Here is a 20,990-nt window from a genome sequence, read left to right on the forward strand (position 1 = left end):
GGTTTGTTTTCATTGCAAGACCCCGAATCACTTCAGTTTTAAATATCAGTCGTAAATAGTATTCCTGAATAGATAAGTTTAATGGCCTGGTTCGGTAGCGTTATTTATCATCAAGTTATTAGATGTTTAGAAAAAACGTGTCGACAGTGCGCAGTGGCAGATGTGTTTGTTTTACATGGACGCTTTGTTAATCAAATATCAATTGGAACACAAGAACTTGTAATGCTGCAGCCAAATGTCTTAAACAGTATTTCTCTGTTTTATTGTATCAGTTTATGTTTACAAAACGTTAATTGATTGGTCAATATTTATCAAGTAACTACTATTAACCAATCAGTTGCCAAAAGATAACCTGCGCAAAACTTGTCTAAGTTTTATTCAGTTGATTGCTGGTTTGTTTATCTCTGCAATTTTAATATGCGTACATATCTGCCAGCGTTCGAACATTATTTAAGCAATAAAATAAAAGCTTGTCCAAATCCTCTTTAACCTCAACGATCGCATTTTATTACGCTTCCTGAATAACGCACCTGTCTAGGTGGGCTTTATCTCCTAAAATGGCACTGTCTGTGCCAACGATGGCTTCAGTGCATGTACCAGGACGCTAGATCATTGACAATATTGCAAACTTCTTATTAACACTCAAAGCAGCTTTGACTTATAAGATCCAGTAACATCACAGTTAGCAATGTTGTCACTCAAATCACGTGATGATAAACCACGTGACGTATTTCAGAACGTTTTCGTTTATTTGAAATAAATTTTGTCTAAAAAGTAAAATGTTGTTATTTATTAAAATTTAAATCAAAAAGGGTTCATGCATTTAAATTCTAATTTAATTTAAAAGTTTTAATTTCGTTTTCAATAACATAGATATAAGCTGCAATATAGTAAACGTTCTTATTAACTCAAAGAAAGATGAATAATTTATCGCTGCAATGTACGTGTTTCTTAAATGACTTTAGCTTTTCGCATACATATTAATGTTGGCCCTACATTTGGAAGCGATGGTATGGTTCAGAAACGTTTTAATGTGTATATGATTTAATCCTAATCATAATATGCCTACCTGTTAATTTTAACCATGGAGATACATACTTGATTACACGTTCAGGCCTGTGCCAGATAAAGAAATGTTACATAATATAATTGTTTACAATTTCACTACGCACCTTACATAGCGTGGGGTTAAAGAAAAGGGTTCTAAAATAAACATACATAATGAAGGTCTGACCAGTATCGTTATGATGGTCTTAATGTCTCATAATTATCACAAACGCTTGTATAATGTCGTTAAAAACATGTATATGTAGAATGTATTTGCAAATGTTAATATTAGGCCACAACAAATTGATCATTTGTTCAATGGATTTTGCCCAAAAAAGTAGGAGCGAGCGAGTTTTGATTGTATCACATGAAAATCTGTCTCAATATATAACAAATGGCAATAAGATCCAGTGCTTTACTATTAACTTCAATCTAAGCATGGATATATTGTAAAAACAACATTCCTCATAGTAACGTGCAATTATTCGAAGACCAAAAAGAAAACTATTGTATTCATTCCGTAACTTACTATCACAAAAAAACATTTTAGACAAGTAAGAGTAATTCATCATTTGAGCATTTCCAAATATTGGGTCAGGTCTATATTTGAACTTCTTGAAGCAAATGATAATATTGTAGTGACTTTGACATTGCAGAAGATCAAAAGTGTAAAAAACACAGAGAACATCTCTAAAAAAAGACACTGCGGATTAAATTGCGGGACAACATAATTGAAGCAGTATTAAACAAATCTGCAAATGTGGCACCGGTTATTATATAAGAGCAGGTGGTGGAATAAAGATGTTTCCCGTTCAAGACCTCGCCTTTACCACGAACCTATGGTTTATAGGTCCGTGCCTTGAAACAAAATATCATGACACCCTCCAGAGCTTCAATGCCCGTAAGAAACAGGCCTCTTTAATAACAGGCCACTTAACTACAAATCGATCAAAGAAAACAAGAACAAAGAATTGAGAAAATTAAAACTGTCATTTTACTTATAAAAGGTTTTATTTTCTGAATTTACTGATGTTATTTTTATACTGTACATGTACATGTATGTGTAATGCACAAGTCAATTGTAACCACGGCCCCCAAGGTCCGGGGAATAGCGGGGACTGACTTTCGGTGCAGCCAACCCCGGGCAAATCCACCGGCACTGCGGGGCCACCTGGAAGCTATCTCCGGTATACCCCCGGTTCTGGGGGGGGGGGGGGGCATGGTTACAATTGACTGGTGCATAAATACAGACTTTTTCTAAAACATTTACAAGTCCTACTATTTGTATCTGTTTATAACAATTATGAGTATATGAAAACTGAGAAATGCATGATAGAATTTAAAAAATAACTCACGAAAACATGTTCATTTGTTGTAAGTCGAATGTCCGTGTATTTTAATACAAGTTTTGCACTCAAAATCTGATTAAGTTATAATTTAACACTAAATTTTGAGTACAAAACAATGAATTACCACTAAACCGGGTTTATGTTTAAACTTTTTGCTACTTAGCATGTTTCTGCTTTTTGCATATATATTAAAACACACATAAATAATTATTGCCTTCGACGCTGTGAAACTGTTGTTGTTTACTGAAGACTATAATCCATTGACTATGACACTGATTTTCAATTAAAAATGTGTATTTTACATTTACGAAAACCATGGACCTATAAACCATGGATTGGCAACTCTCATCTGTGTTAATGCGATCATCTCAAACTCACGCGTGCAGCGGGATTTCATTCCGAGATCTTACCGTGTGGTCATTTTCGAGACGTCCGACATCGGCCGAATATATACATGTGGGAAAACATTAATTAAAATTGACTTAAATGCGTGGTACTTTTATTTGAGTTGATAATAGTTCAATGGAATCTGATTAAAATCACAGTTATTAATTATAATTAAATCTATAACGAACAAGGCATTATTAGCAGAGTTGGCGGAAATAACCGAAGATTGCCGTTAATCACCGATCGGAGATTCGGCGGAATTTTTCGATATTTGCCGAGCGCGCGCTAAGGATTGTGGGTAAATTATTATTTCTTATCGTTTCACCGATATGGGGCAGTTGCCAATCCATGCTTTATAGGTCCGTGCGAAAACTAAAAGTATCCTGAAAATTAATACCGGAAATAAATAATAACGGTGCGTCCTGCAAAATATTCCCGACAAAAAAGACTGTCAACAAATATCGGCTGTTTTGCGGTTACCCGGACCTGATTTTGTCCTGACACGAGGAAAGTTTGCTCGCGGAGAATGTAAAGCATGGAAATACCTTCAAAAAAAGCGAAGTCGACGTTGCAGGTTTAAATTTAAGTAAAAGAACTTTAGAAAATAGAGATAATTCAGAAGTAAAAAAAAATAATATGCGCGGCCAAAACGTATGTGCGGGCGCAAAAAAAAAAAGTTTTTTTTTATTTATTTTTTCGTTTGTCGAATTTTAGGTGCGGCAAATCCGACGAACAAATGATCAATTTGTTTTGGCCTTAATGCAAAACAACTGACAAGAACATATTTAAAAGTAAGAATAACTGTTGTTGAAAATGGTCCGTTCGCTTAGTATATTGTATCAATATTTTGAACGCTATAGAGCAATGTATTACATGTAATAAATTTATGACAATAAACGTTAATGATAATTAATAAATTAGGCAACTTTTCAATTCCATCCATGTGGCATGTACATAAACACTGCACAAAGTACACCAAGTACGTGCCTGGATATCATCAATTTAAGCACATGTGTATCCTCGTATTTAACTTGTAAAAAACATACTTTAAACTATTTAATATTTTTTCCGGAAATTGAACAGTATCTCAAAGAATGAAAGGGACGTACATTTCGATGAAAGATAGCCTCAAAACTTTGACTATACGTTAGCCATTAAGCTTCATATAAATCTTAAAGCTGCACTCTCACAGATATACCATTTTTACAACTATTTTATTTTTTGTCTTGGAATGGGCAAATATTTGCGTAAATATCTGCAAACTTACTATATAAGATTGTTGACCAAAAATCAGATCGTAGATTTTCATATTTCCGTTCGAAAATTAATGTTTTATGGCTTAAACTAACGGTTTAAGAAAAATGCAAAAAACATCTATTTTTGAACTTATATATAAAAGTCTGCGATCTAATTTTTGTCAGCAGTCTTATATAACAGGTTTACATGTTTTTCGCAAAAATTGGCTCGTTCCAAGACAAAAAATAAAAAGTTGTCAAAATGTTCAATCTGTGAGAGTGCAGCTTTAATTAATTACAATAATCTTACTTCAAAAAATGCCTTCAATAAAATTCAAAAAAGTAAGTTAATAATAAAATGTGGCAAGGCATCATTCCCCAGAATTCTGTAATATCATAAATTAGGAATATAATGTATGTTATGGTGTAGACATGAAAACATATAATAAACTTTCACTAAACAATATATAAACAAACACAATCGTTGACCCTTAACCTTTATTTGCACGCATTAGAAGAAAAATCCACTGTATACAATTAAATATATAATTAAATAGGAAACTATAACACACGTTCTTCAGTAAGACATGCGCAACAAGTTTCAGAAAGTCATTAAGAATTAGCCAATAGATATGGGTGGTTTCGAAGACGTACTTAGTGTAGTATGATTTGCGCAGCTAGTTTCAGACACTGATATGTTGGTCACAGCAACACCGTCTTGCTTGTAGCTCTGGTCAACAAGGCCCTCAAAAATCACCTGAAGACACACATTGGTTCAATTACATCGGATGACGAAGAAGTCTTAAGAACGATAAAAGTAATAATGCTAATAATCATGAATGATAAAAGCAGTATTTTTTCAATATGTTGTAATGGTTTCCATGATAAAACATATATGCATGTGTATTATGCTACCCAACTTTGATACTAAGAGTTCTCATGTTCTTTTGGTATAACTCAAGCGTAATAAACATTTTCTTATCTGAACCAGGCTTTTTTTCCGATATGAATGGTACAAATGGATTGAGTCGATGTGGATGGTAAAACAAGTTTTGTATTTATTTAAATAGAAAGTTTGTTATAATGTTATTACTTTTACTTTTATTTTTAAGTTAAATATTTTTGTTCAGTTTTCTGTTTAAAAAGGCTATTAAATTGCAAACAAGTGGGAACATACGATTTAAACATTCGTTTAAAGTTTTAATTAAAAAGACAAACTTACATAGATCGATTCAGATGACGATATTTCCACGTGCTCGGTGATCCAAGTGTTTCCGTGGTCAGTGGATACGGACCACACTTTGGTCCCCGGAAGTTGGAAGCGATTGGACGGTGTCACGTAAATGTTTAGTTCTAAGGCACCAGCACCATGTAAGAAGTACTCGAAGGAAAGACATCTTGTTTTGACTATTGCGGAATCAAAGACGGGACTTTTTAACCAGGCTATCATTGGTCCACTGTGGGATGACTGTGAGAATTCAACTGCGACTGAAATAGATAAGGGTTTATTCAGCCGAACTATAATAGGGTCGTTGTTTGGGTGATGTGAGAAATGCATTGCGACTCAAATGAGTTAAGAATCTAAAATAAAGGTAGTGGTACAATCAGTGTGTGTATACCACATGATAAATTGCGTCATAAATACAAAGTCGGAAGGCAATAGTTTGCTTCGATGAAGACTTTAAACAAAGATAACTTCACTATTTCTTCACCATTTTAAATGAAAAAAGCGCAGTCTACGCCGCTTACGGAGCCCCGCCTTCAGTCTTTTATCAGTGTTTGATTGAGTGTTTAGTTTCTTGAAACACTTCGACAAACCTTTCACAATACGGCCGTCTTACGGAGCACTGTCAAAACATTATTTTGGAAATAGGTTTATCGAAGTGTTTGATGAAACCAATCACCTTATCAAACTTCGGTAATAAAGCGGGTTTTTTTAAATGGTGTAGTAAAAGAAAAGTTATCTTTGATTTAAGTCTTCGTTTTAAGCAAACCTACCGACGTAGCATATATGACGTTATTTATCATGTGGTATACACACACTGACAATGAAGTAATGCGTATTCGTTACACGAATATTAATTTGATATTTCAGTTTCAGAAAGACCGCTTTTCTGTTTTACCTTTCACCCAGATTACAAAAGTATGCATAAGATTTTCGTCTTCATTTGCTTAGATAGTTTTGGAAATAAAATGATACTTTCGATAACAATTATATATAAATAAGAATAATATTAGATTGTGCTTATTTCTTCACTCCAATTATCAAAATGATATTCAACTATCCGGCTCCAACTCATCAGTTGATACATTTCACGGCAGACTTGATGCAGGTTGATCTTAATCTATATTTCTTTTTCTATTCACTTGTTATTTCTTTTGTACTAGTTTCTTTTTGTGAAGCAGTGTTCTGATTGGTAAATACATACCTGAATCATTCGATGTCACGATCCAGTCGAGAGAACTTTCGCCAACAAAGTTGGTCCAGTTACACAAAGTTCCTCTTTCAAATGTGCATCCTAAAGTCTTATCTAAAACCCAACAAAAAACAATGACATCAATAGTTGGGTGAATCAACGGTATGATACGGAATAGTGCCTCATTTAATGTGCATAACAGCATGAATAAGAACTAAGCAATAGTGCATAATACACATTTTAATTGAATTTCATTTAGTGGTTTAGGTAACTAGAGGCCGTTGGTTCGATCCCTTACAGGGTGGTCGTGTGCGATGTATCTGTTTTAAATCAAGGTGCAAATGTTAACTTATTTCTCAAGTGCCAGATAGCACATACACTACATGTCCTTATTCTTAAGCACTTAACATGCTTCAGTGGTTCCATCCAATGTCGTTAAGCACTTAACATTCTTCAGTGGTTCCATCCAATGTCGTTAAGCACTTAACATGCTTCAGTGGTTCCATCCAATGTCGTTAAGCACTTAACATGCTTCAGTGGTTCCATCCAATGTCGTTAAGCACTTAACATGCTTCAGTGGTTCCATCCAATGTCGTGACCGTTATGTTATAAACTATAATGAAACACTTATGGCCTTTATGCATATTGTAACTTTACCGTTATATGGGGTACATGTAATATAAACGTAAATTATATACGAAACAGATAAGCAACCGGCAACAAGATCTAGAGGGTTCAGGTTATTTAAACTCAGTGTTGCAATGTTAAATATGTCAAAAACATTGTCAGGATGTCGTTAGCAAAAACAAAAGTCCATTTTCTTTTAAATTTGACGTCAATTACATATTTGACGTCGCAAAGTGAATCCCCTACCGGATCATAAAACAGGTACTTCTCTTCTTCAGTAAATATCATTTGAAGTTGGCCCCTGTTTAACAACGACTGTTTCAAACTTTAATGAAACACAAATTGCCATTATGTATATTGCAACTTTACCGTTATAGTATGTACATGTAGTAAAGCCGTTATATACGAAAAAGATGAGCAACAGGCAACCAGACCATAAAACAGATACTTCTTAGTAAATAACACTTGAAGGTGGCCCCTGTAAAACAACGACTGTTTCATCAAATAACTTACGTATTTCGCAGTTCCTTCCCTCGTACTCGTTGGCTGTCACGTTGTCGTCGGTACAGAAGCAGAAGTAAGGACGAACGTTCGAGAAGCATAAACCATGCATGCACGGGCTAGATAGGCAGGGATCATGTCCTGTAGTGCATTCATACATTGTACAAATATCAGTACATTCATATGTTAGCAAAAATATATGGATAGTAAAATAAAGAAAGGTTTTCGTATCGATTTACACGTGTAAAACAAACACCACATGTTAAGGAAAAAGAAAGAAAAGTGAATCTTAATAATTAATCTTACGATGTTCACAAAGTGGGCCATAGTACTCATCCTGGCAGAAGCAATCAAAATCACCCGTCAAGTCATCGCGCATTTTGCATTCGCCAGAGTTTTGGCATGGTATCGAATAACAAGGGTCTGAAAGTTTCCAATGTAGCGAGTTATATAAGAATGCAAACTTAACGTTCAAACAAATAAAAATACTGCAATTTGGACAACACCTTAAGTTATAAATAGTTTTATCACATGCATGGACAGACGAATAATCGAGTTCCACTTTATGTACAATACATGTAAGATCTTATCACGTACTTTTCGGCTCGATGCGTGTTAGTATACATGTTGTGTCTGGCATGTTCCTAAAACGTGAAAAATATACTTATTGAATCAATTCGTATTGAATGAATGGTAACAAATTGTTTTTTTAATGCAAAGAATATTAATAAAAGTTATTTGTATTCAACTACGCTAAAAGCAGATCGCGTAGTATTTTCAATTAAGCAATTGAACCTTAGGACTTTACTCTTAGGAATCTAAATTATTAATGCAATAATACACTTCATTGAGAAACTATTTGAACTTCGTAATACAAATAACACGTCAAAACACGCCTACACTTAATAAATGTTATCATTATTTTTTATTTTGTTTACGAAATACTTCTACTAATGCATCGGCATACATCCGTCCAAGGTTGTTTCTGATTGAAATGGCCGAGGTGTTCCGATTTACTTAATCGTTGTGCACATTCATCAAAGAAAACGGAGACGCAACTGACATCTCGTTGTCTTCGCCTAGTCCATGTTAAGACATCATCATCAATATAGATAAACATTTCAACACTAACCATACTTACCCGATTTCCACAATGGCTTCTAAACACACGTTGAAATAGCCTGACGTGTTGCTTTTGAAATGAAGATCAATCTGGAAGGTATCGGACAAAAGCTGCTCCGGCTTACTTGTTTCTATCGTAAACGGTTGTCCAACATTCGTGAGGTTATCGTTCTTTACAGCCTCAATATTTGTCACAACTATATCCTTAACCGCGCTGAAATTCATTTTTTGCAACTATTTTGAATTAGCGAACAGCATTGGCCCATAAAATGATGACATAAGTCATCAAAAAACATACGGCTTTTAGCAAAGATGCCAGTTACGATGTTTAACAGACAACACCCATATAGGGTAAAAATATAATAATAAGAGGGCATTAGATTGGTGATCAAGCACACAGAATTTATATAAACATTGTTTTTTTTTAAATTGATAAAAACGATCCTTGGTGATTTTAAGAACGAGTTTATTAAAAAATTGTATAGAATGACCACGAGTGTGATATTAGTTTCAATTCCTATCATATATACTAATTTCATGATCGTTGTATAATGCGCACGATTTAAAATGCATTTTTGTCCTTGATGTCATGTCAGTCAAAAGGCTTTAAATTGGTCATATACCAAAACTGTAATTTTTCATGATGACGATGCCATTTAAAATGTAAATACAATTAACCTGCAAAAACATACCTGTTGGACTTAACAAACAATGGTAGGACACACACGTGTTCCTGTAAGCATTCTACTCCGTCAACTGGCGAGGGTAGGTCAACAAAGTGTGGGAGATCCTGGAAACACAAACATTCTTCTAAAATCTAATTACTTAATAGTATCCACTGATGATACAAATGAGATTACCTCAACATTCAGCAATGTCGATATAGTGGTATGTGTGTTGTCTTGTTGTATGTCATGATTTGTGTTTGCGCTCGGCTTAGATCCATGTGCCATTTAACAAGAACGGTGTTTTGTTTTCTGGTAACTAGAATATTATTGATCTAATGGAAACTGAAGGGACGTGTACCAGGTGATAAATTACGTCATATATGCTACGTCGGAAGGCAATATTTTGCTTAAAATAATGACTTAAATCAAATATAACTTTTTTTTTACTACACCATTTTAAATAAAACAAAGGGCCGCTTAAAGGGACACGCCTTCGTTTTATTACCGGGGTTTTGTTAGCTGATTAGTTTCATCAAACACTTCAACAAACCCGTTTTCAAAATAATGTTTGACAGTGCTCCGTCAGACGGCCGTTTTGTGAAAAGATTGGTCGAAGTGTTTTAAGAAACTAAACTCTCTTTCAAACTCTGGTAAAAGACAGTAGGCGAGGCTCCGTAAGCGGCGTAGACTGCGCTATGTTTCATTTAAAATTGTGAAGAAATAGTGAAGTTATCTTTGTTTAAAGTCTATATTCGAAGCAAAATATTGCCTTCCGACGAAGCATTTATGACGCAATTTATCACGTGGTATACACACACTGTTAAGGGTTTAAACCAGTTTATGAGATGTCAAAAGCACGCCTTTTAAAACTAACCAAAATGGCACTAGACAGCAATAGCAAACTTATTTTTATTGATACATGTTTGGGTAACATCTTTGCGCGGTCATTAAGTAATATTTACACCTCAACTTCCATTCCTTTAATGAACTGCCTTTCGGAAAACAATATACATGAAAAATATTTATCTTGTTATTGTTTGTATTGTGTCAGAAAGTCCCGTAAAATATAAATCAACATTTTAGAAAGTGTTGATTTTTATAATTTTAAATGTATAGTTGCCATTACTGTTTGAAATTTACGTTTAAAAGTTATTTCAAGTGGTTGATCTTTTCCCGCGATATTGTGACGCCATTTGAAAAAAAATGCTTCCGGTTACAGTCGGGTCGTTCTATTTACAGAATGGGTAGGAAAGGGTTACTGAAAGTTTTTGTTTTAAATGAAATTAAGTATGTTTTTAACAATTATTGAATGAAATAATAAACTATTGGTGTAAATATAAGTAATGAATTGCGGGCTTAATGTCATTATCGGGGATATGAACGCAATTGGGCTGGTACGCGTGAAGTCCTTCGGACTCCACACACTTTGACCAGCCCAATTGCGTTCATACCCCGATAATGAAATCAACCCCGCAATTCATTCCTTTAATTAAAAATGTAGGTACCATCTTGTTAATGAAATTCTATTTTCTTTAAACATACATAAGTAAAAACAAATTGTAGACGTGAGTTAGTAAATACAAGAATTATAAGCGATCATCTTCTAGCCAGAACTAGTATTATATCCCACGAAGATACAAATTTAAATCCTTACAAACATACGTTAAAATGATATTTTACAGGAAAGTTTTATTAAGAATCATACCGTTATGGATGGTAGAGTGTAATTCAGATCCGTGTCTGAAATTATAAATTGGAAAATTATTTATTCGTGAACATGTTAATAGTTGATTGTTTTATATCCTCAAGGATAATCGAATACAGATTTTTAAAAATAAACTAAATAATGTGTTTTAACCTATTACTGGAGTTCGGTGAGGGGTTGGGCGGTTGGGTCATTTTATTTATAAGTGTTGTCAATTAACATTTTCAATCAAATCGAAATTTGGAGTTGTTTGGAGGCTCCAAACTATTGCTCATCTTATATTCAATATGTTAACTCCTGCATGTTCGAATAAAGATGTTTTCTCCACAGTCAATAATGCAGAAAGTTTTCATTGCCAAGTGTTCAAAGAATACACTTTTCCAAAGAGATACCTTTCAATACATATATATTCTACTTTCTTAAGCTTACCTTTAAAATACAGAACAAAACATAGTTGTTCCGCTGTGCTTATCCTGCAACCAATGAAAAGAAAAGAAAAATGATATATAGCTACAAACTCAAACATATGAAATCCAACAAATTGATTGAACTTTATTTCACCATTGAGATACCTCGGCATTTGTTATTTAGTCTGATGGCTGGCTTTGAAACGCCTGATGGTTGATTTTTCTAAATTTAAGATATCATCTAGTCGGCCACGTTTCTGCCAATCATTTTTGCTGGGTGTACCGATGGCAAAGACACACATATAGTTTGATTCCTATATATATATATATATGATGTATATATATATATGATGCAGTTGCAAACAAAGCCCGTTACAAAAGATATGTACTTACCCTCTTGTGTCAATAGCTGAGATGCATACAATGTCTTGTTTGCTGTACTTAAAAAGTGGGGAGGTAGGAATCTGGGCTTCTGTACTTCCATTTAACTTCTTAAGTTGGGAAACGAAATAATCATTTTTATTTCTGCTTATCACTGAATACTTATGGATCTCCCTGAAACATATACAAGTATTTGGACTAAATAATGTGAATTTATCAAGCAAACCTGCCTATGCGTTTGTGCCATAATTGTACTTTGAACCAATTAAAAATCGCTTTACTCATTATCGTCATTCGCAGCGGAAGCTGCAGCGGCAGCAGCAATAGCACGAAATTTCGTATCTCATATTCAGCATTAAAGTATTATGCTTTCCTCTGATCCCTCATGCTCAGTGCTCACATGTTTCATTAGCCTTTTCGAAAATGAAATTTATAAAATATCTTCCTGGCGATGAAGATGTGTTTTAATTAGTAAAAAAGCACTATGTTAATATAGAGAAACTTTAATTGGATAAACGATGTCAAAAATATGATTAAACCATTAGACAAGAACATTAGCAAAATAATTGTTTAGGTGTTCAATGTTAAGGGCATTACATTAATTCAATGAAAAGTACACAGCTTTCCAGTACAACACTCATATGAATTTTAACAAACAATGGTAGGACACAAACGTGTTCCTGTAAGAATTATACTCAGTCTTACACATGTCCAGTTACAGAGTTTTTAGATGTACGGTACTATATCAGACTGCGCTTTGTTTCATTCGAAATGGAGAATAAATATAAAAAAAGTTATATTTGTTTACATTTCTCATTTGAAGCAAAATACTACCTTCCAACGTAGCATTTATGACGTTATTTATCACGCGATATACACACACTGTATATGTTACTGCCACAGACGACAAAGGGACAAAATGACATCTAGCAATCTATCGATACATATTGAGTGAAACACATAAGAAAAAAAAATGTTACAAACCGTCCAGGTGCTGATTTTGTGTATATCGTGGCTGACCATGTTGCTCGGTTGTAGACAATAAAACGTTCATTATCCTTCATTTTGGGTTCTATAAATATCGGTGCATCTGGTTCGTCTTTTATTTTTACTAATACCTAAAACGAGAGCTTAACACATTACAATACAAAACAGTAGAGCTGCATAAATATGTTTCTGATCTTGCATAGGTACGATAACTTATAATGGAACTTGATTTTCCTGCTAATCTTTAATTTATTTTAATACGAATGTAATAGCAACAGAGATATACGAACGGGGATAGATTAAACACGCTAGTCATATTTGAAAGCATCTCAATGATATATGTACAAGGAGGACAGTGATCTAGTGGCGAATAGATCCATCTGTCAACCAAAAGGCAGTGGATTTGAGCAAACCCAGAAGCACTTTATTTTGGCCTCTCAACTGTACAAAAGAACACTCGAAAGAGGACTGATACACAATGTCACAAACCTGAACTGGGATTTCACCCACACTGTCTCTAAAGGCACTTAAGGTTCTGCTCCCAAAGTCTATTGGTACTTTAGCAAATTCTGATATCACTATAGGAACAGAAACCCACTCTTCCGTGTGGTTGTTTTCAATTGCCAGAGTTTCAATTTTCACAGTGCAGTTCTGAAATTCATAATGGTCCTTAGTATATTGGACGATACATATTTTCATATAGAATTGTATATGCTCAAAGACTTACTAGGCGCCACTAGGAAATCATATTTTTACACTGAAAATGTATTTTGGAGTATTCTGTATAACATTGTGCAACATTTTCTTTTCCTAAAATGGACACAAATCAGTCAGGTTGATAATTCATAATTATAATACAAATGAATCTGACAGGAACGCCCAGTAACCAACTGTTTTTGAGCTCTTGTTTCGTCAATAAAACTCATTAATACGAAAGCACATAGTCAACACCACATTTCAGTTTATAAAGCTTAATATATATCTTTACCTATTGCAATTAATTTTAAGCAGGGCATAGGAACAACAAATAGTATGATCATTCTTAAATACACCAACATGTGTAGGAGAAAAATAGTATCAGCGCAGAATAGACTCCAACTGCATGACCGGTATCCATAAAGCATCTTAAGTCATTTCTTAAACTAAGTCGATTGTGTGGGGTTTTTTTCAAATTAAAAAAAGTATTTATGTGCGGTTTTTTTTAATAAAAGTATCTATATTCAATAAAATCCAGGTCGATAATGTATTTCAGATATATTTAATTAAGAAATATACGCACCATTGAGGGTCATATGACATTATAAGGACCGGCCTGTCAGCCACCAAAAGTGTATAACGCCGCGGTCCATTCACCTTCGGGAGCTGACTGACCGGTTCTTATAATGCTATATGGCCCGAAATGGTATGTTATATTTCTTATATTAAACCGAACACTTTTCATTACAATTCAATATTTTTAAAGCGATTTAAATGTGTTTTATTGAATAAAGCTAATAATGTTTCCTTGCGCCAAGTTTTCGCCGTCGTGAAAATAGCAAGCCGCACTTACCAAATGTATGACGTCAGCGGTCCATATTACATTTTTGGCGAGGTCCAGTGTGTGTATACCACGTGATAAATTGCGTCATAAATGCTACGTCAGAAGGCAATATTTTGCTTCGGATGAAGACTTTAAACAAAGATAACTTCACTATTTCTTCACCATTTTAAATGATATATAACGCAGTCTACGCTGCTTACGGAGCCCCGCCTTCGGTCTTTTACCAGAGTTTGATTGAGAGTTTAGTTTTTTAAAACACTTCGACAAACCTTTTCACAATATGGCTGTCTGTCGAAGTGTTTGATGAAACTAATCACCTTATCAAACTTCTGAAATAACACGAAGGCGGGGCTCTGTAAGCGGCATAGACTGCCCTTTGTTTTATTTAAATTGGTGTAGTAAAGAAAAAGTTATCTTTGATTTAAGTCTTTGATTTGATATGGACCGCTGACGTCATTAAAATACAGTGATATACGGACCGATCGAGTTTATATATACAAAGAAGGGACAAATTGAGGTAAAATATATTAGTATATGATCGGTGAGATGCCTAACTTAGGAAAATGACTTACGATAGCAAATGGTTTAAGGTGTTTTATGAAAACCGGCTCAGACAAATGTGCCACTAAAATTGATAATCTGATTACCTCAAACACGGTAAGTCCATGTGTACACGAAGCTTCAAGATTCCCGTCCTGTATATACTTGGCTAGTTTGCATTTTACAGCATCTCCTTCCTTGTCCATTGTCGGTATTGTGAAGGAAGTCGTGGAGTTTGGCCTCATCCTAAAATGATGACGGCTGTTATTGTCACAATAATATTACTCGAGGATATTGTCTGTCAAAATAAAGTAACCGTTTTTTATAACTACCAGCACATATCGAAATGAATTCAACATACTCTGAATTTAATAACGTTTTGTCATATGCCATTACGGCATGCTGTACAACACGTATCTTGTACCATTTATTTTAGATATGTTTGTAAAACCAGGTGTTTTCAGCTACTTAAATGTGATTACGTAATACATTACAATTAAATAACGCACTTATTATTTGACATCATTGTATCGCGCAATGGCACCTGTTATGGCTTAAAGTCAGCAGATTTGAATAGGCAACATTTCTATTACAATTCATATATTAATTTCAGATTTACAATGAGTATAAATAAAATTAGCATTGCAGAGCCCTACCTGTAATATGGCTTTATATATAGTTTTGGTGAGGTATTTGGCAAAGATGTATCGTTACGAATCTCTGAATGCATCCTCGACTCCATGTGCCAACTTATTTTTGACAAATCGATGGATGGCTCATGCCTCTGGTAGCATCTGAGATCTTGCGTGAGACTCTTCCAATAGGAGCCATCAAAACTGTGACGAAATCAGATGCAATAATCAAAAAGCAAAAGAATATACAATTGAAACTTATACTACCAAATAAAAGCATTCATACTGAACGCTTGTGTGACTAAGGAGATTGTAAAAAGATGTTTTGTTACTTTTATTTTTTTTTCACAGAAGTATTAACCATAGACGTAGTAAAGTAATAATATTATATTGGTCTTATTTAAACGAGACTAATAAACGTACTTCAGAAATATATAACTTTTGTTTGGAGTCAATGCAAACTCAAACTTTGTGAGTTCCTGCTCATACTGTTCAGCAACACTCAAATCTAAAAGTTCCTCCGAAAACTTGTCGTTCATCACTTTATTTTTGATAAAGGATTTCCTGTCCATTTTGTGCATATCTGATAGAAAGAAAGGATCCACACTGTCCTCAAAGACGAAATCGGTGGTAAACCTTCCGAAGTAAAAGTCATCGTAATTGTTTTGCTGGATCTGTAATCTGGAATTTCGTGTCGACCTCCCGATGTCTAGCTCACTACAATTTGAGCCGCAAGGTCCTGTTCCAAGAACCCATCCTGTCAAAAGCTCAACTTGCGCCTGTAACATGTCAACACTTAGAGAGAGTGCGTGCCTGTAATATGTCAACATTAAGAGAGATTGTATTGATAACGTGTCAACATTAGAGTGTTTGCACTGATAAATTGTCAACATTAAGATAGTTTGCACTGATAACTTGTTATCATTTAGAGAATTTCCTCTGATAACATGTCAACATCTAGAGAGCTTGCATTGATAGCGTGTCAACATCTACAGAGTTTGCACTGATAGCGTGTCAACATCTAGAGAGTTTGCACTGATAGCGTGTCAACATCTAGAGAGTTTGCACTGATGAAGTGTCAACATCTAGAGAGTTTGCACTGATAACGTGTCAACATTTAGAGAGTTTTCTCTGATAACATGTCAACATTTAGAGAGTTTCCTCTGATAGCATGTCAACATTTAGAGAGTTTCCTCTGATAGCATGTCAACATTTAGAGAGTTTCCTTTGATAACATGTCATCATCTAGAGTTTGCACTGATAACTTGTCAATATTTAAAGAGTTTGCACTGATAACGTGTCAACACTCAAAGAGTTTGCACTGATCACAAATCAATATTTTGAGAGTTTGCACTAATAACGTGTCAACACTCAAAGAGTTTGCACTGATTACAAATTAATATTTAGAGAGTTTGCAATGAGTACGTGTCAACACTCAAAGAGTTTGCACTGATTACAAATCAATATTTAGAGAGTTTGCACTGATAACGTGTCAACACTCAAAGAGTTTGCACTGATTACAAATTAATATTTAGAGAGTTTGCAATGAGTACGTGTCAACACTCAAAGAGTTTGCACTGATTACAAATCAATATTTAGAGAGTTTGCACTGATAACGTGTCAACACTCATAGAGATTGCACTGATTACATAATTAACATTTTGTAGAAATAAAAAAAAGTTGTTCAATTTGAAGAAGTATATTTCATATACACTTGCCAATATTTGAAGGAAGAAATTTATTAATTCAATATAAACACGTCTTTCAAAAGTTGTTTGACATAGCGTGTCAACATCTAGAGAGTTTGCACTGATAACTTGTCAATATTTAGAGAGTTTGCACTGATAACGTGTCAACACTCAAAGAGTTTGCACTGATCACAAATAAATATTTAGAGAGTTTGCACTGATAACGTGTCAACACTCAAAGAGTTTGCACTGATTACAAATCAATATTTAGAGAGTTTGCAATGATAACGTTTCAACACTCAAAGAGTTTGCACTGATTACAAATCAATATTTAGAGAGTTTGCACTGATTACGTGTCAACACTCATAGAGATTGCACTGATTACATAATTAACATTTTGTAGAAATAAAAAAAGTTGTTCAATTTGAAGAAGTATATTTCATATACACTTGCCAATATTTGAAGGAAGAAATTTATTAATTCAATATAAACACGTCTTTCAAAAGTTGTTTGATATTAATGGAGCTTCGTTCATCTGCGTGAAAAAAACTTAAATAAATAAATAAAGATTTTCAAAGATAGTCAATAAAGTATAAAGATAGCGGAACAAAATCACCCTTGATCGTGCAGGATGTTGATATTAGGAAGAGATTGGCGATTAACGTATCGTGCGTGATGTAAGGATTTCAAGAAGAATTAGAATTTAGAAAGGGAGAATCACTTGAATTATGTTGTTGATTCTGTTCCTTCTGTAATTGTAACCAAAACGAGTTTCTGGACCTTTTCGATATTATAATACTAGAAATTACCTTTTAAGATTGTGTATCAGTGATTCCGGGGTGTTATAAAATTTATCAGTGAAATAAAAACAATCACTGTTTCAAACAATGAAAATATCAATTTGATATTTTTACCGTTTTGAAATTTAGGCTCGCTCTTGGTTCCCAATCAATCGTCGGCGCGCACAGGGCTGGGACACAATTTCAATGACGTCATTTCTGATATGGCTTTAAATGCGCATACAAATTAGCACGTTTTTCTAGAAATGTGTAATTAACTGACGTTAAAATTCAATTCTAGCCATAACATAAAAAGAAAAATTGTTTGTTTTAGTGTAGGATAGCAATATATTTCACCCCATGAACACCAAAAGTGAATATTTCACTCGTGGCTACGTTTCTCTTGTAACATAAATGTTGATGCTCACTCAGTGAAATATATAACGATATTACACTGAAAAAACAACAACAATTTTCAACTATGTTTTCAACCAGGCGACTCCATGTATCTATTATTGTTTGCATGATATTTACAATTTATATGTTTAAATTCATAGTTCAGCAGCCTTATAATCAGATCTAACACCTACCACAGCTGTGTCGTTGGGAAGCAGATCCACGCTGAAGCTTATCGATCCGCTGTAGAGTTCCGGTGATCCCAGAACCAGCTTGAACGCAACGACCAATAGGAGAAGCATCGTCACAGCTTACAATATCTGGTATAAATGTGAAAGAGAAGTGTATCTTGATGATATTTGAAGAGAAAAATGTTTTAGATTATCATTTAAAGTATTGATTAAGGGTCGAGCAGGTGCGTGAACCTTATTTTTTACTTTTTCTTTTTCGGACAAATTTCGTCCAAACGTTAAAACATCAAACGTTAAAAAAACATGTTGCGCTGCTTCTCAATATTAAGTTAAACGATGAAAAGTTGTCAAACTTTTAAGCCGTAACTATCTACGGTAAAAAAACACTGAAAGCGAGACGCAAAACGTAGACACAATGCCGACCGATGACGGATGCATCCATATAGGTATACCGCCTTCGAACGGTCAGTGAAAGACAAATTCACTGCGGGACTTAAACTAGTTGATGCGCACACAAACGCATGTGACTAGGATCACTTTTAACAAACAAATTTAACGTTTCTTGGTTTGACGAATTCAAGGATTGAAACATTTTCTTGGGATCGCAAATTTTAAATTATTTTCAGTCCAAAATGTTTCGTAATCAGTCCCTTATTTTGTTTAAAACTCGATGACCATGACAATATTGACCGGCATTCGGAACTCCTTGGCCATTTTTCTCGAAAACAACATCGGATGTATGCCGGTACATCGGTAGAAGTAGTTCGCAATTTTTTGAATTATATCATCAATTAAATGTAGTGTTTCAGCTTGTATTTATTGATTGAGTTTAAATGGATTGCAAGTAAAGTGTGTATTATTGCAAACAAAATTAAGATTCCCCAGAGTTATGTCATTAAGTTTAACTGCTAATTTATATTACTACGCGATCTACTTGCAGCGGACTTACCCATACCGATTTCTGAGTATGTAAACCGTACATATACATCCGAGGTTGTTTTCGAGAAAAATGTCCGAGGAGCTCCGAATGTATTGACCGGTTTTCAAAACCATTTTCTAATAATTCCTTATCGAGATCTCTTTCATTAAAAATGTTTTCACGCTTTTTCGACTTAAAGGACAGACAACATTTAATAAGCAATTAAACAGAAAAATACTGTTTTATTATATATGCGTTCATGTGATTTATAGAGATTTATCAGTGAAATAAAAATAATATTTCGCCGCTATTGTTCACTGTTTGCAAAATTTTAGCCCGCTCTCAATTCCAAATAAAACAGCGCGCACATGGCTAGGACAATTTCAACGACGTCATTTCCGGAGTGAGGCATACACTTTGGTGCACTTTTCCGAAAAACTACAACTATAAATAGTATGTTATTTTATATTCTCTTTAGGCATATAATAAAGCAGATAAATTGTTTGTTTCAGCTACCACTGCCGCCCCTCACCAATCCTGGTTATCCCAGTTATTCGGTCGTTAACCTCAAACAGATCTACCAAAACAAGTCTGAACTGATGATCGCAAACGAGATTTTGAGTACACGCCTTTGCTATATAGTGTTCATATAAGTTGTTGCGTGAGAATATGTTATAATATATATTGTTTTAAGCAGACACTGTGCTATAAATCAATATAATATGGCATATACTGACCTGAAAAGAAGAACAATCCATCATGAAACGTCTGTTAGGTATTTCTTATCTATGCAACTATGACATGGCATAGTTATGACACGATTTAGATATAGTTTATAAGTAACTACGTTATCGTTTGTGAATACTGCATTAGCTTAGACCGATTGCGAAATACGCCGTATGGTTCTACTTGTATGTGCAACTGGAAGGACTTGTGAATGGTATCAGATGAGTTTAAGAGTCGTTTGCGAATTTAATCTTTAAAGCTGCGCTCTCACAGATTGACCGTTATGACAACTGTTTTTGTTTTTTTGTCTTGGAACGAGCCTATTTATGCGAAAATGCATGGAACCCAGTGATATTAGACTGCTGACAAGATCCGATCGCAGATTTTCATATTGAAGTTAAAAAAAATAGTGTTTTATGCACTTTTCTTAAACCGTAAGTAACGCTTTAGGCCACAAAACATTAACTTCCGAGCGGAAATATGAAAATCTGCGATCTGATCTTTTGTCAGCAGTGTTTCATCGCTGGTTTGCAGATATTAACACAAAAAAATGGCTCATTCTAAGAGTAAAAAAAATAAATAAAGTTGTCAAAACGGTAAATATGTGAGGGTGCACATTGTCTCATACACATCACGTTTCTCGTGTTAGTGGTGTGTATGTTGATATATACTCGCACTCGGGCAATGCCCATTAGTGATACGATAAGATCGCTAGTCATATTAGGTTTGGCAGCATAGTGTACAGA

At 34.4% G+C, this 20,990-nt stretch overlaps 1 protein-coding gene across 1 annotated transcript; it reads right to left on the minus strand.

Annotated features, from left to right (window-relative positions):
- Positions 1-4,502: 4,502 nt before the first annotated feature.
- On the minus strand, positions 4,503-20,334 carry LOC128224578 (uncharacterized). The gene is made up of 18 exons (XM_052934484.1): positions 20,256-20,334; positions 18,603-18,728; positions 15,969-16,324; positions 15,570-15,749; positions 15,021-15,159; positions 13,323-13,484; positions 12,831-12,964; positions 11,859-12,020; positions 11,488-11,531; positions 11,059-11,093; positions 9,378-9,475; positions 8,705-8,899; positions 8,161-8,207; positions 7,870-7,986; positions 7,576-7,704; positions 6,448-6,549; positions 5,241-5,506; positions 4,503-4,775 (listed from the first exon to the last, which is right to left on the minus strand). Exons 2-18 carry the CDS (start codon positions 18,708-18,710, stop codon positions 4,638-4,640), a joined length of 2,412 nt encoding a protein of 803 aa, XP_052790444.1. The 5' UTR covers positions 18,711-18,728; positions 20,256-20,334; the 3' UTR covers positions 4,503-4,637.
- Positions 20,335-20,990: the final 656 nt, after the last annotated feature.

Source organism: Mya arenaria, chromosome 17 (assembly GCF_026914265.1).
Source record: "Mya arenaria isolate MELC-2E11 chromosome 17, ASM2691426v1".
Classification (NCBI taxonomy): domain Eukaryota; kingdom Metazoa; phylum Mollusca; class Bivalvia; order Myida; family Myidae; genus Mya; species Mya arenaria.